The sequence below is a fragment of the Triplophysa dalaica genome, chromosome 3, assembly GCF_015846415.1.
Source record: "Triplophysa dalaica isolate WHDGS20190420 chromosome 3, ASM1584641v1, whole genome shotgun sequence".
NCBI lineage: Eukaryota > Metazoa > Chordata > Actinopteri > Cypriniformes > Nemacheilidae > Triplophysa > Triplophysa dalaica.
In genome coordinates, this window is record NC_079544.1 from 1,352,097 (window position 1) to 1,365,610 (window position 13,514).

At 38.6% G+C, this 13,514-nt stretch overlaps 1 protein-coding gene across 1 annotated transcript; it reads right to left on the reverse strand.

Moving 5' to 3' along the window:
- Nucleotides 1-986: 986 nt before the first annotated feature.
- Nucleotides 987-11,769, reverse strand: LOC130417207 (translation initiation factor eIF-2B subunit epsilon-like). Its single transcript, XM_056742563.1, has 16 exons — nt 11,339-11,769; nt 10,809-10,933; nt 8,064-8,249; nt 7,806-7,983; nt 7,547-7,627; nt 7,398-7,475; nt 7,008-7,320; nt 6,734-6,879; nt 4,972-5,119; nt 4,779-4,880; nt 4,585-4,689; nt 4,232-4,322; nt 3,568-3,691; nt 3,371-3,496; nt 1,677-1,787; nt 987-1,300 (listed from the first exon to the last, which is right to left on the reverse strand). Exons 1-16 carry the CDS (start codon nt 11,486-11,488, stop codon nt 1,241-1,243), a joined length of 2,124 nt encoding a protein of 707 aa, XP_056598541.1. The 5' UTR covers nt 11,489-11,769; the 3' UTR covers nt 987-1,240.
- Nucleotides 11,770-13,514: the final 1,745 nt, after the last annotated feature.

Sequence of the window (13,514 nt, forward strand, 5' to 3'; positions counted from 1 at the left end):
TTTGTCAATAGAAAGTTTATAAAAAATATGTTAATATATAGTTTGTCTTCATCAAGTTTATTACAATTATGTAAGTAAATCAGGTTTGTCTATAGCAAGTTTATAAAAAATATGTTAACGGTTTAAATACAGGAATTTTATTAAGAATATGATGACTAAGTAATGTTTGTCTATAGGAAGTTTATTAAAAACAGGTTAATAAGTAAAGTCAGGACAAACATGCACATCTCAAAAATGTAGAATATCACAGACCAAGTTCTTTTTCTTTTGCAATTTAAAACAACTTTCTTATTTTCTAGATTCATTACACAAAGTGAAATATTTCATGACTTTTTCTTTTAATTCTGATGGCAATGCCTAAAATTATAATATTTTCTCAAAGATGAATCGAAAAATTATTTACGAAATAGAAATGTTCCAGATCTCCAAAGTATATTATGCACTCAATACTCGGTTGGGACTCCTTTTGCATGAATTACTGCCTCTAATTTGGACTTGATGAAGCACGATGGACCAACACCAGCAGATGATATGGTTCTTCAAATCATCTGACTGTGGAAACTGTGCCTCTCCACTTTTCCTCCAGACTCTGGGACCTTTATTTGCAAATGAAATGACAAATCTACTTTCAACCGAAAAGTGAACTTTGGACCAGTGAAGCCCAGGTGAGACTCTCCTGATGTTGTTTCTGGTTTAGGAGAGGCTTGGTTTTAGGAATGTGACAGCTCAAGCCCATTTCCTTAAGTCTAATTCGATGAGAAAGTGGATTTTTAACATTTTTGAGCAGTTAGCCGCAGCCATCAGAATTAAAACAAACAAAAAAGCATCATGAATTATTTCACTTTGTCGTAATGAATCTAGAATATAAGAACGTTTGCTTATTGGAGTTAGATTACAAAGGACAAAGTCCGTGATATTCTCATTTTTTGAGATGTGCCTTTAAATAGCATTAAAAAAAAACTTTCCAATTGGCAAAATCAAGAGACTTATATAAATGCATAATTTATTGAAGCTTGTGGTATTCTTTCCCAATACATGTCTTAAAATATACATTACAACCATACAGCAAATAATAAGCTATTACACCGCTGGAGGTTTTAAACTGAATTTCTAAAGACGATCGTCAAACTTTCTTCAAATCCAGTCAACCATGGCAGACTAAATCAGCAGAACATGAAAACAGTTTCATCCATCAGATGGGTTTATGAATCACTGTAGGATCTCGTAATAGGCAAGATGTTCATTCATCCCCCTCTGAAGACTCCTCGGCCTCTTCCAGCCATTGAATAAACTTCAGGAGCTGTGAACAAAGACACAAAATACAAGATAACATTTTCTAATGATCTTTACAACATAATTTTATAGGTCCTTTATAATTGCTGAAAATATCAGTTCATTAAAATAAACCTTGTTTATTCCAAACCTGTATTTGCATATGCAAACGTAGCATGAAAATAATCTTAAATGTGAAAGCTACTGTAGATTTTCAGTCTGTAATATAGCACACAAGTTGCACTTTTGTTTTGGAGCACGTCAACCTTCAGGGTTTCAATGCTTGGAGATGCTATCCGTGTTAACAATTTTCTTTGTGTTTCACAATATAAAGCAAGAGAACCAGGGACAACATGAGGTTGAGTAAATCAACGACAGAATTTCTCACATCGAGCGACACTCACCCCTTGATTCTTGCGAAGCTGTCTGCTCTTGTCTGAGGTGGCGGCCTGAGAGAACCAGCGCATGATGGCGTCCTCCTCCAAGATCTCCAGCTGGTACATGTTCATCAGAACCTCAAATATGAAAATACATGAAAGGATGAGTCCGAAAGGATTTCAAGCAGTACAATGCAACACTACGTGAACGTCATTACTTTACATTTTATTTGTGAGAAAAGTTGTTACCTCTTACTGAATCGAATGTTATTATGAAATTTGTTAAAACATTTTGCCAGTGTAAGAAAGAAACGTGAAAAAGAATTGTTACAAAACCACAGATGCTATTACTTCTGGTTGTCACAAAGGCTGTCTGTCTTTTTCATCTTTCACACTTTAGGGGCATGGCGGTGGAAGAAATATGAGTGGGAAGATAAATTTTTTCAAGCTTTTGCCTTATCTCGCAAAATGTTTGCGTTTTTGCGTTCCCCAGAGAAACACTGTGTTCCCAAGCAAAACTTTTGCGTTCTCTCGCAAAGATATTCTTATTATCTTGTAAACTTTTGCTTTGCCCAGAGAAACACTGCGTTGCCTCTTTAAACTTTTGCGTTCTCTCGCAAAGATATTTGCGTTCTCCAGAGAAAAAATGTGTTCCATAGCTAAACTTTAACATTCTCTTGCAAAGATATTCAAGTTATATCGCAAAACTTTTCCGTTCCCCAGAGAAACATTGCGTTCCCAAGCAAAACTTTTACATTCTCTCGCAAAGATATTCACGTTCCCTCGCAAAACATTCTGTGAGTTCAAACAAACACTTCATGTTTAATGTCCCGCTCTGTACATAAACATTGGTCTATAGTCGCAGATTCCCGGACCAATAACTCGTGAGCTTACCGCTCTTATAACACAAATGACACCTCATTCTATCTGACGTAAACAATGAGCTACAACTTAATTTTCCACGAATCGAGCCTTGTAATGATCTAAAGCGGCAGCCTGCTGAGACCAGACCGAAGGGATCATCTACAAAGGGCAAAATAGTCATTAACTTCAGTGCTACATACTGTAGCTCAGTGGTAAGAGCAGGTTTTGGGTTTGATCCCAGGGGATCGCGCATACCTATGTATGAATGTATAGGATAATGCAATGTAAGTCGCTTTGGATATAAGCGTCTGATAAATGCATAAATGTAAATAAAAGTAAATGTAGTAACTAAACTAGTTTAAATTCAGCAGAAGAGCATTAATGTGTAAACTGAATTTGGTGACATTACAGTGTGTAACATTGAAGTTATTAATTACTATTTTTATAGTAACGCTTTTCGTGTTTACAGTCAGTTTGCAAACAGTCCCTCCGGACTTGTCCATGTTGTCTTCTCATATAGAGATCAATTCATATTATAAGACTCGTTTTGACTAGGTTGTAGATCCTTGTATAAGAAATTATGTGTTATTTGTGTTATAACACCGTTTAGATCACAATTGGTCCGGGAATCTACTAAGAACCGCTCCATTGTTAATGTACGGAGCGGGACAACAGGACGTGTTTGTCGATAAAGCAAATGTCTTTGCGAGAGAACTCAATGTTTCTCAGGGGAACTCAAAAGTTATGCAAGACAACGCAAAAAGCTTTGTTTCCAACACATGTACTCAATAGAAATATATACAGCATCATGTGGATCTGTTCAGAAAACAGCTTCTGTGTGTATGAAAAATCCTCACTTTGACTAAAGCTGCCCAACGAGTGTCACGCTCCAGAAAGACTTCCTCTATGGACGCCAGACAGTCCATGTGGTCTTGAATTCTCTTCACGTAGTTCTTAAAGACCGGCGACCACTTCTTCAACAACTGCAGGGAAATATTACTGTCATAGTTGTCATCAACTGTAAGAATCAAATGAGATGGTGGGAGTAACTTACGGGCAGCAGATGTGAGGTGTATTGTGATGTGGTTATCTCAACCCCCTGCTGATGGAAGGGAAACTCGAGCACCACTCGGGTCAAGATCTGCATCACTTCCTTCAGAGTAATGTTGTAAGCATACCTGAGATGGAAAAAAAACACAAAGTCATTCTTCTGTTTTTATTCCATTTTATGTGCATTCTGTACGCCAGTTGACACAATTGAGGAAGTTTCCTTTTTAATGGTGTCACAACAACCAGAATATATCGATCAAGTCCCCACACAGAGTAGAGTAGACTCAAACTTTTGGACATTCAAATCTTTAACCATTTTATTGCTTAATAAATTATAAAAAAAATACAATGTTTTTTCTGTACAGATGTTTTGCGCCGATGTGTTTTTACTTGTTAAAGAAATAAGTCAAGATCTGAAAGCAAGCTTCCTAAACTGTATTGTTGTGTCCACTTGCACACTACATCTAGCTTACGTCTATTTGTAAGATGTAAATGTAGATTTCTACTGTATATGACATCTGACGTCTCCGAGACGTATTGCGGATGAGCAAATAATGTCATGCAGATGTAAATACAGACATAAAATAGACAGCAGCCAGATGTTTGTGTGCTAACCCTTTAAAAAGTGTCCTTTTCATGCAAAAGTAAACAATTCACACTTCACTTACTTGAGCGAGTTAATCTCAAGAACTAGATTGTCACAGCCAATGTTCTCGTCCAGTCCTCTCTGTAAAGTACCATGAACCTCATTCTGGAACACTGCGACCGAGTAAAGAAAACAACGTCAGGTTTGAATTCTCTCACAACGACCAAGTATTTGAAAGTTTAAAGGAGTCATATGACACGATTTTGTGTTTTTTTCTGTATGTTACAAGTTGTTCATGCATATATTAGAAAAGTGAAAGTGTGGGGTTTTTTTTCGTAAACTGCGTGAACACACTTTATTACACCAAACACACACAATAATGTTTGTTTTAGCCATCCAATATGACCCATTAAAAAGTATTAGTGTACTATTCACCTTTGACATCATCTGGTTCTGGTGATGCAGGGTACGGCTGGTCACTATCCTCATCGCTGACCTCACTCTCGCTGTCACTCTCAGGGTCGGGATTCAACACCAGGCCTGATGAATTGCAAACACCATGAATTTCCCATATGTGATTCTTAAGGAACCTTTAAGGTGGTATTATTAGAACACGACAGACGTCTCACCCCAAATGCATTCAGCAAGTTCATCTTCCTCCCTATCCTCGAGGCTGCTGGCTTTCCACCTGTATCCTCTTCCTTCAGCACCCACGTCTGCTGGATTAAACGCTAACAACACGATGAACACACGTCATTACAAAAAAAGAAGGATTTTAAATGTGTCACTGTCTACGTATAGGGAAATAAAAGGGTAACGAACCTTTCTGTTTGGTTTTGTCTTTATTTTGGCCGACAGCGTTGTCATCGCTCATAAACTCATCGTCATCATCATCTTCATCTTCCTCATCTGGATGATGCATGGACAGAACTGTGCCACCTGGGACCGTGATGTCAGGACCCACAACCACCTGTGCATCATCAACGTCCGATTTAAAACAGAGCAAACCTTTCATCTTTTTGTCTTTGCATTAAACACCCATTTTGTAAACATGAATAAAAGTAAAATCAAAGAAACATTCAGGCTTGCATATGCGTTGATTGTGTTAGTACCAGACAGAAATATTAATGAGCCCTAAACATTGCTTCATAAAAATGTGTTTAAACATAATGAATGCTGTCAGATCGACGATTAATTGCGATTTATCGATTTCAACCTAAATGTTTGTGTTTATATAGTACATGTGTCATACAATCGGATATATGTCACAATACGGAACAATTGGTCAATTGCTACTACCATTTCATGCCGACTCAAAAAAACAAGTACGTTTGTGTATTTATATATACATTGTTCTTTTGAACATAAAATGAGACATTTAGGAAAATGTAAGGAGTCAAACAGTTCTGTGGCACCATGGTAGTTTATGTCCCAGAAATGAAAATTCCAAAAATTATTTTAAATATATTCCTTTGTGTTGAACAGAACAAAGAAATGTATAAAGATTTGGAACAACTCAAGGGTGAGTAAATGATGACAGAATTTTCCTTTTTGGGAGAGCTCTGCCTTTAACAATAATTAAGAAACATACCATTTTGTGGCATGAATAGTGTAAGTACAGCGCAGAGTTTATAGAGAATGTAAAGCTACGTTACGCCGCGTTCAATATTGCGCCATCTTGGGAGGATGGCTGCTAGTGAGTTCAATGCAGCGTTTTGTTTTCTAGATTGATAAGGAAATATAACTATGGTAGGTCGGTCTTGCTGTGTTAAATACTGCAATAGCATTGCGCATTAAAGCATTAGTCGTTTAGGAAACCACCTGGTTCTTTCACTTTCAATTTCTCCTTACATCAAACAAAATATGTAACGGTACATGTCTAAACAATAATAGCAGTGGAGTATGATCCTCCCAAGATGGCGGCACCACTGCAAAATGCAGCATAGGGCGTGACGTCAGCTTCTCATTCTCTATACCACATCATTTGGGACACCGCACGTGTTCTCTAGCAGTCAGATAAGTTATTTTCAGTCAAATTAGGCCGTGTTCAGACTTGACTTCTTTTTCGAAGCGTCTGTTTTACATTATAACCCTAAGGATTAAACGCTGTTTTCAAAAAACTTCGAGCGCTTTTTTAAACGCCAGCGTCTTTTTTCCAGCTCAGAGCGTCTTTTGAAGTCGAAAAGCTTCAACTTCTCTGAAAAAAAACGCCCTACGTCAAGCTCCTTTTTCACAGCTAACCAATGACAGAGACCTGTCATTTCTATAACAACATGCGAGGAATGTAACTGGCTCAAGCTCGAGAAAATGAAATAGCGGCCGAAATGCCTATTGGAGCATAGTTTTGTATAAATGTAAGTTTCATTTTCACTTTCATCAACTTCTGATTGGATTTCTAGCGAGAAATTAGTATTGTAGTTTCAAATATGTGATTAGTTATTGTAAAGACGCTCTCTGATTACAAATCAAGTAGACTTCCGTTACGTTGCCTATCTGTTTCTCTGGGCTGCCTTTGCCTTTGTCAAGTTTTTCTTGTCAAAAAAGAAATCGAGTGTGAACACGCCCTTCGGCTATATTTTCTTACATTGTAGGCGAGCACACACTGCTCATTCAGAGTGACTCCCTGTTTCACCTCCCCACCGTCACAGATGACCGACTGCTGGACCTTTACATTGTTGGCAATATGGACTTTGTTCCATATATAAGCTCTGTCCAGAATCACATTGTCCCCTTAGAAGACAAAGCAAACGTTGTTTCAAACAAATCAACTTTCACAACTAAAACGACTTAAATTGGCATACTTGATTTAGTAAGCATTGCAAAGTTAGCAATATATGAAAACAAATTCAATACCGTACCTATAACACAGTTTGCACCGATCACAGTGTTGGAGATAGTGCAGTTGGCTCCGATCACGGTGTTTCGGCCGATGAGCACGTTCTCCTCCATCTGACTGCCGTGGCCCAGACTGACCCCGGGCTCTCGGTACACGTTATGTCTGGAGTGAGTACAGCTCTGGCCTTTATGGCCCGCAAAGTTAGTCTCGGGCGTGATGGGATAGATCCAGCGCCGGATCATGTCTGAGGAGACGGAGTCGTACATTAGGAGATTTGACACACGAGCCCCGTACCCGTCTTTAGTGACGTGCATGTGGATCTGGTTTCCCAAGATCTGAAAGGAAAAGGACGATAAGACAGGTGTGTGTGACATCATCATCAAGCTTTTCTGAAGTCTCTTGTGTTTTGTACCTCCTCACTGACTAAAATGCCGCGGACAAAGTCGTTTCTCGTCTGGTAGTCGAAGTTGTCGGTGAAAAGTTCAGCAACCTAAGAGACAAAGTCGTCACTTTTCATTGAACGTCTATTTCAATCACCCACACATGTGGAGACACACTGACCTGTGGAGAACAGATGCTGATATGACAATCCAGAAGATCGTATCTAATTTCAAACTCATCACTTCCACTGTGGAAGATGTTCTGTATGGAATAAAAAAATAACAGCTGTTATCAAATAAAGGCATTTATATCATATTCTGAAAATCAAAACATGAAAGGAATTTACGTTTCGAAACAGAAAAACACAAAGCAACACATCATGAAGGTGCAAATCACAATTTTCCCAATTTCATTGCTAAACGTCATTGAAATACCCCACCATAGGAAACTGGAGTTTCTTCAGGCTCTGTGCTCTCTGGTAATGAAGAACACGCTTGCTCTTGCTGTCCATGGCTACCATGAAGTCATCTTCCTCACAGCGTGTCTTGTGGCCGGGCGAGGACTCCTTGAAGATCATGGTCATCACAGAGATGTTCTTCTCGATTTTGCGGCGCTGCCTTTGAGGAAACCAACGCATCTGGCACATTAATACTGTACATAGAGTCTGTTTATAGACGGGACTGACCACGACACTTACCTGTGCTCTTGTAACGCCTGCGATACATCAATGTTGGACACCACGTCACCATAAACCAGCAGAAAGTCGGATCGGACCAGCGTCTTGGCATCCACGTCTCGCAAAACATCCCCGAGGGAACGGTACAGATCCGAGGTGATGATGTGAACTGTGTTTGGAGATGTTGGCCGGCACCATTTCGACTTCCTGTACGATAAGATGCAGAATATTGAGTGGTTGGAGAGTGTTTATGATCTTTTATTATATAAATAGAGTATGTTGTTTAGACAGATATCATGGTATTACTGCAAATTCCTTTTGCAAGCACGTTTCATTGCTTGTGTGGCATTTCCATGTAACCTGTATTGGCATCGTTAAAGTCCCCGTGAACCAGAAGTGGCGATCGTTCGTACCTCCGTTTTTTGACGCATTTCCGGGTGAAATGGAAAGTGGGTTTCGTCTTTCTTTGCGATTTGATTGGATGTATAAAAACAGCCGTTGCATTCCTGCAGCAGACTGACAATTGAAGGGGAGGAGTTAACGGATGCTCCGCCCACACAGTCTAACACACCTCATATAAAATGGATCGTCATTACAGGTCGGAAGTGCATTTTCAGATTTTAACCGAAGATAATGAGGGCGCACGACCCACGTTGAATAACTATTTCCAATAAACGCTAGGACATTTCATAAAAAAATAGTAGGGATGCACCGAAAGGAAAATTCTTGCCCGAAACCGAAAACCGAAAAGAGGAAACCAAGGCCGAAAGCCGAAAACCGAAACACCAAAAGAAATTTGGCCAATTATTAGTACCCTTGCATTTATGGCTATTACTGTGTACTAACTTTACCAAAATCAAGGCATTGCAATTGCATAAATATTAAAGTTTCAAAGAATAAATCAATTACAAATTATGCAAATATTTATTTAGCACATTGCAACAATGCACAGTATAAAATAAAATTCAACTAAGATGTTTAACTTGACCCCACTATGTGTATATTCAATAATAATGTATATTGGACTGGCCTGCTGAAAAGTTGTACAATTAAATGTTCTCTCATGAAAACAAAGTGCATTTTACATTTTTCTCTGTAGGACTACTACAAGAAAGTCTATTCAGAACAAGTGCAACTGCTTAAAGATACAACAATATTTTCTCTGTTGGCCTTCAACATAATAGTGTATCAAAACAAAGACTCTCACAGCCCATATGTTAACTGTAGAACTTTAACAACAACAAATGCACCAAGAATGTGCAGATGTGCAAATTTGATAATCAGTAGCGTAAGAATAGAATAACCAACTTATTCTGTCATCTGAAGCGCTATGATGTTCAGGAACGGAATTTGGAGAAAAACGTGTTTAAAGTTAAGTTAAAAAAATTAAAAGGCAAACAGTCCAATATCAAAAGTAAAAATCACTTTACAGTGGTAAGAGACTTACTCTAATAAAAATGTAGTAAAAAAAACAATTCCTAGTGTTGAAGTCTATAAAAATACTGTACAAAACCGTTGGAATAAAACGAAAGTAATGAAAATGGTGCAGCGCACATTTAAAGAACGAGAGCTCTGCCATTATCACACCACGAGGAAACATTACGGACATCAACTAATAAGCAGTGAAGCAAGTTCTACGCTGTTTATCATGTACATAGTGTCTGGACTTTTGATCATCTCTTGTATATTTTGCGATCGCGGTCCGGCTCGCGTGAGCAGTGGAGCGGGCATAACTCCTGGTGCTGTATATGGGGGGGCTCTGTCACCTCACTAAAACATTGTATAAAAAGACTTTGCATGCCATAGTTTACACAGGAATGGCGGGAAATGTGCATTAATACTTCATTCTTCATGTTATGTGGTTTACAACGACATGTAGATCGCTTCACGAGCATATCCCGCTGAAGGGAAACGGGTGTTTACAAATTGCCCTCATTGTAATCTGCCTGAATGACGGCGTCACTGGTAAAAAAATCTGTCAATGACAAAGAATTTTTGGGATTACGCGACCTCTGTTTCACACACGTAAAGGAATATTGGTCGCACTCTAGAGCCCTGAGGGTGCATGCAGTTTAGGAGAAGCTTTAGTGCTGCGATTAAAGGAATAACGTCCGCTACAGATGCATTAAAGGAGCGGTATCTGTTTGTGTCATCACAACATTTCGGCTGTATTGTTTCGGTGATAGAAGTCTTTCGGCCGAAAACCGAAAATGCACTTTTGGGCCATTTTCGGCCAAAAAATTCGGTGGCCGAATATTCGGTGTATCCCTAAAAAATAGTCATCGTCATTTTTATCTTTCACTGGGACTTTAAGAATAGATATAATAATTTATTTGTCATTTTTATGTAAACCTGCTGGGTCATTCCATGTTATATCTCAAACAAATTTTCCCAGCACAAATTTGATCAATTTTTACAGAAGCAGGACCATCAGTGAGATGAAAAACAAAATATATAATGCCACCGATGCAAAGTAACTGAGCAATCCACTCCTTTATGCCTTCAAAAATGAGGAAAAGCACTTTTTGTGTTATTTCTACACCTGTAATTTGCATGCCTGTAACTCATGAAATGTGAGATATATCTTAACGTTCTTTTAGTTACTTGTACTTGACCGACTTGTCTTTTGGTAAGTACATTTTTGAGGCCCTTAAGGTTCACGTCGTGGAGATATGGGAAACATCTTGATGTACCCGACACGGAATGACCCAGCTTAGAAACACTGTTAAAAGCGTGACATGAATAAACTTGAGCTGAATGACTCACTGCAAGTGCTCTTTGATTTTGTTGGACATCCAGCAGCAGAACACGAACGTCTCTTGGACTCCCGTGGAGGTCAGAAACTCCAGTGTGTAGTCGATCATGGAGACGTTGGCCAGTGGCAGAAGAGCCTGATAGGGACAGATGGAGAACATCTCAATTTAAATGACGTTTACAAAACAACACTGTGGTGGTACTCTACATTATTAAGCATTACACTTTGATGTGTATTATGGTATGTTAAAATACTCTGGTAATGATAACCTTGTGTTAACACTACAAGTACTATGAAGTCCAACACAACCTGGTATTACACAGTATGACATCAGCTGTTATGATTACACATTCATTCATGTGGTACTATGAGTACCATTTTAAATACCGTAGTACATGTTTGGAGTGCTCAGCTGAGAATACCGCGGTATTAACATGGTACTTTTTCGTTTATTATAAGTCGTGGTGTTGTGTTATTACAGTGATCGCCAGGATCAGCATGTGCTCACTGTGATGATGTGATGTTCGCTTCTCTCACATACCCGCGGCTGATCTTTGGTTATGGGGAAGAATCTGCGGTTAAAACTGTCCGCGATGAGCACAGCCTGCAGCGGCTGCTCTCCTTCCTCCTGCTCCGCTCCTGCCTTCCTAGCGCGGTTCTGCTTCCCTGCTTTGCCTGCCATGTTTGTCATGTATGTGTCTAATGTAACTGAAAGAAACGAGCGAGCGGAGTCGCTGTGAGCAGGTTGTTGCTAGAAGGGAAACAGCTACGACCGGAAGTGGTGCGAAATCTCGTCATATAATTACAATAAATCACATTAGCTAACGCCTACACCTAACCCAACTCTGAACATAAACTTACAACAACACTAAAATATTAATCTACCGTTTTTAGCGTGACAAAAATTACGCGGTATTGAAGTGCGCATGCCCAGTGGAGAGAACTGTATCGCTTCTAGTCAAAACCCTGAGCGTGAAACTGAGTGACGAAAGGGGCGGGGTTTAGCACGGAAATAGTCTCTAACGGGCCATGAATGTTTGAAAGTACGTTAATTATTTTCGCGTTTATAAACTCCTTGCGGTTTACTTTCAATTTAGTAACAAATTAAAATTCACCGGAGTCATTTCATAGAAGCAATTTATTATACATACTTGTGATGCGTGGTGCCTGGCGCTGTCACGTGATACGGATGGACCAATTATAGCCGTTTGAAATTACTCGACAGTACAGTTCGTTCAATAAAGTTTACTAACTTACTAGTGCATAGCAGTTACCAATTCTTGTGTAATCAATTATTTTAAGATAGTGTACAATTATTACACAATTGTCTCCGATAAGCCAAAAACACGTCCTGAAAATTGCATTCAGTCCAATGCTGTATGCTGCTTTCTGGGCTTCATGCAACATACGTTTGTTTCGTAATTTTGTAAATATTGTGCAGTCGGAGATAAGTCGACGTAGCTGTGTAGCAGAGGGACTTTTGTGTTGTAGTATGCACTGGGCTTCTTCTGTTGTTGTTGTTGTTTTTTGCGGTTTGCGAGCCACCTTTATAGGTGCATACCGCCCCCTTATGTGAAAAGAATGAATTACATTTCTACCCATTACGCCCCCAAAAGGCACTCAATCAACTCCTGCATTCAGTCCATCACATAAAATATTATTTTACGTAAATTCCAAACATATTTTTTTTTCTCATCCCCCCCGAAACCTCCTTTGTGTTTCATATACATGGACAAACGAACAAACATGTTCTACTGTACAAACATTTAAGATACATGACAATCCCTCTCTCAAGTTTAATATTACATTATTTGATTCTGTTCAGGTGGTCAATGAATATTTACATAACTGGACAGTTCACCGAAAAATGAAAATCCTGTCATCATTTACTCACCCTCAGATTGTTCCAAACCTGTATACATTTCTTTGATCTGATAAACACAAAGGAAGATATTTTGAAGAATGTCAGTAACCAAACAGATCGCATCCTCCATTTACTGCCATAGTAGGGAATATAAATACAATGTGTCCGCGTTGTCTGTTAAAGGGGTGATATGACACGGATACAATTATGGTTTGTTTTAGATGTAATGCAATGTGTGCGCACGATTTAAGGTTCTAAATGCTGTATATTTTACCTACCGTGCATGTTTGTATCTCCTCTTCGCCCCTACCTGACGTAGATTTGTGGGGATGTGGTTACACAAGGTGTTTCAGGCAGGTCTGGGTGAGCATTCGCTTTTAGATAGAATGCATCTTTTGTTCCCACACTTTCATTTTTGCAATTTTAATACATGTATGGGCAACTTATACAATGCAAAAAATGACTTTCTTACTTCGCCTTTCTCTTGTTTTCCAGTAAAAATGTCTACAAATTCTTGAATCAAGTTGCATTTTCTTGATGAGCAAAATGACCTACGAAAATAAGTCTTGTTTTAAAAAAGAAATATATGAATTTTTAGTGAATGTTTGCTTAAAACAAGCAAAAAAATCTGCCAATGGTTTAAGAAAAATAATCTTGAATTAAGGTTTAACTTTTTCTTAGTCACTCAATTCAAGATCATTTTTCTCAATTAAAAATGTCATTTTTTGCAGTGTAACACACCAAAGACACAGAAAAACATGTGTTCGCCTCATATGACCCCTTTAATATAATGTGTTTGAAAATTATTCCTGGATTCTGTAATTATATCTATGATTATCTGATGGTTGAATAA

Bases quoted from the DNA above. Each gene is read 5' to 3' on its own strand.
- LOC130417207 (XM_056742563.1), bottom strand. From the start codon at position 11,488: ATGACAAACATGGCAGGCAAAGCAGGGAAGCAGAACCGCGCTAGGAAG. The intron at 10,934-11,338 runs GTATGTGAGAGA...TGTCCCTATCAG, and splicing joins TAACCAAAGATCAGCCGCGG to GCTCTTCTGCCACTGGCCAA. The intron at 5,120-6,733 runs GTAAGAAAATAT...GATGATGCACAG, and splicing joins AGTGTGTGCTCGCCTACAAT to GTGGTTGTGGGTCCTGACAT.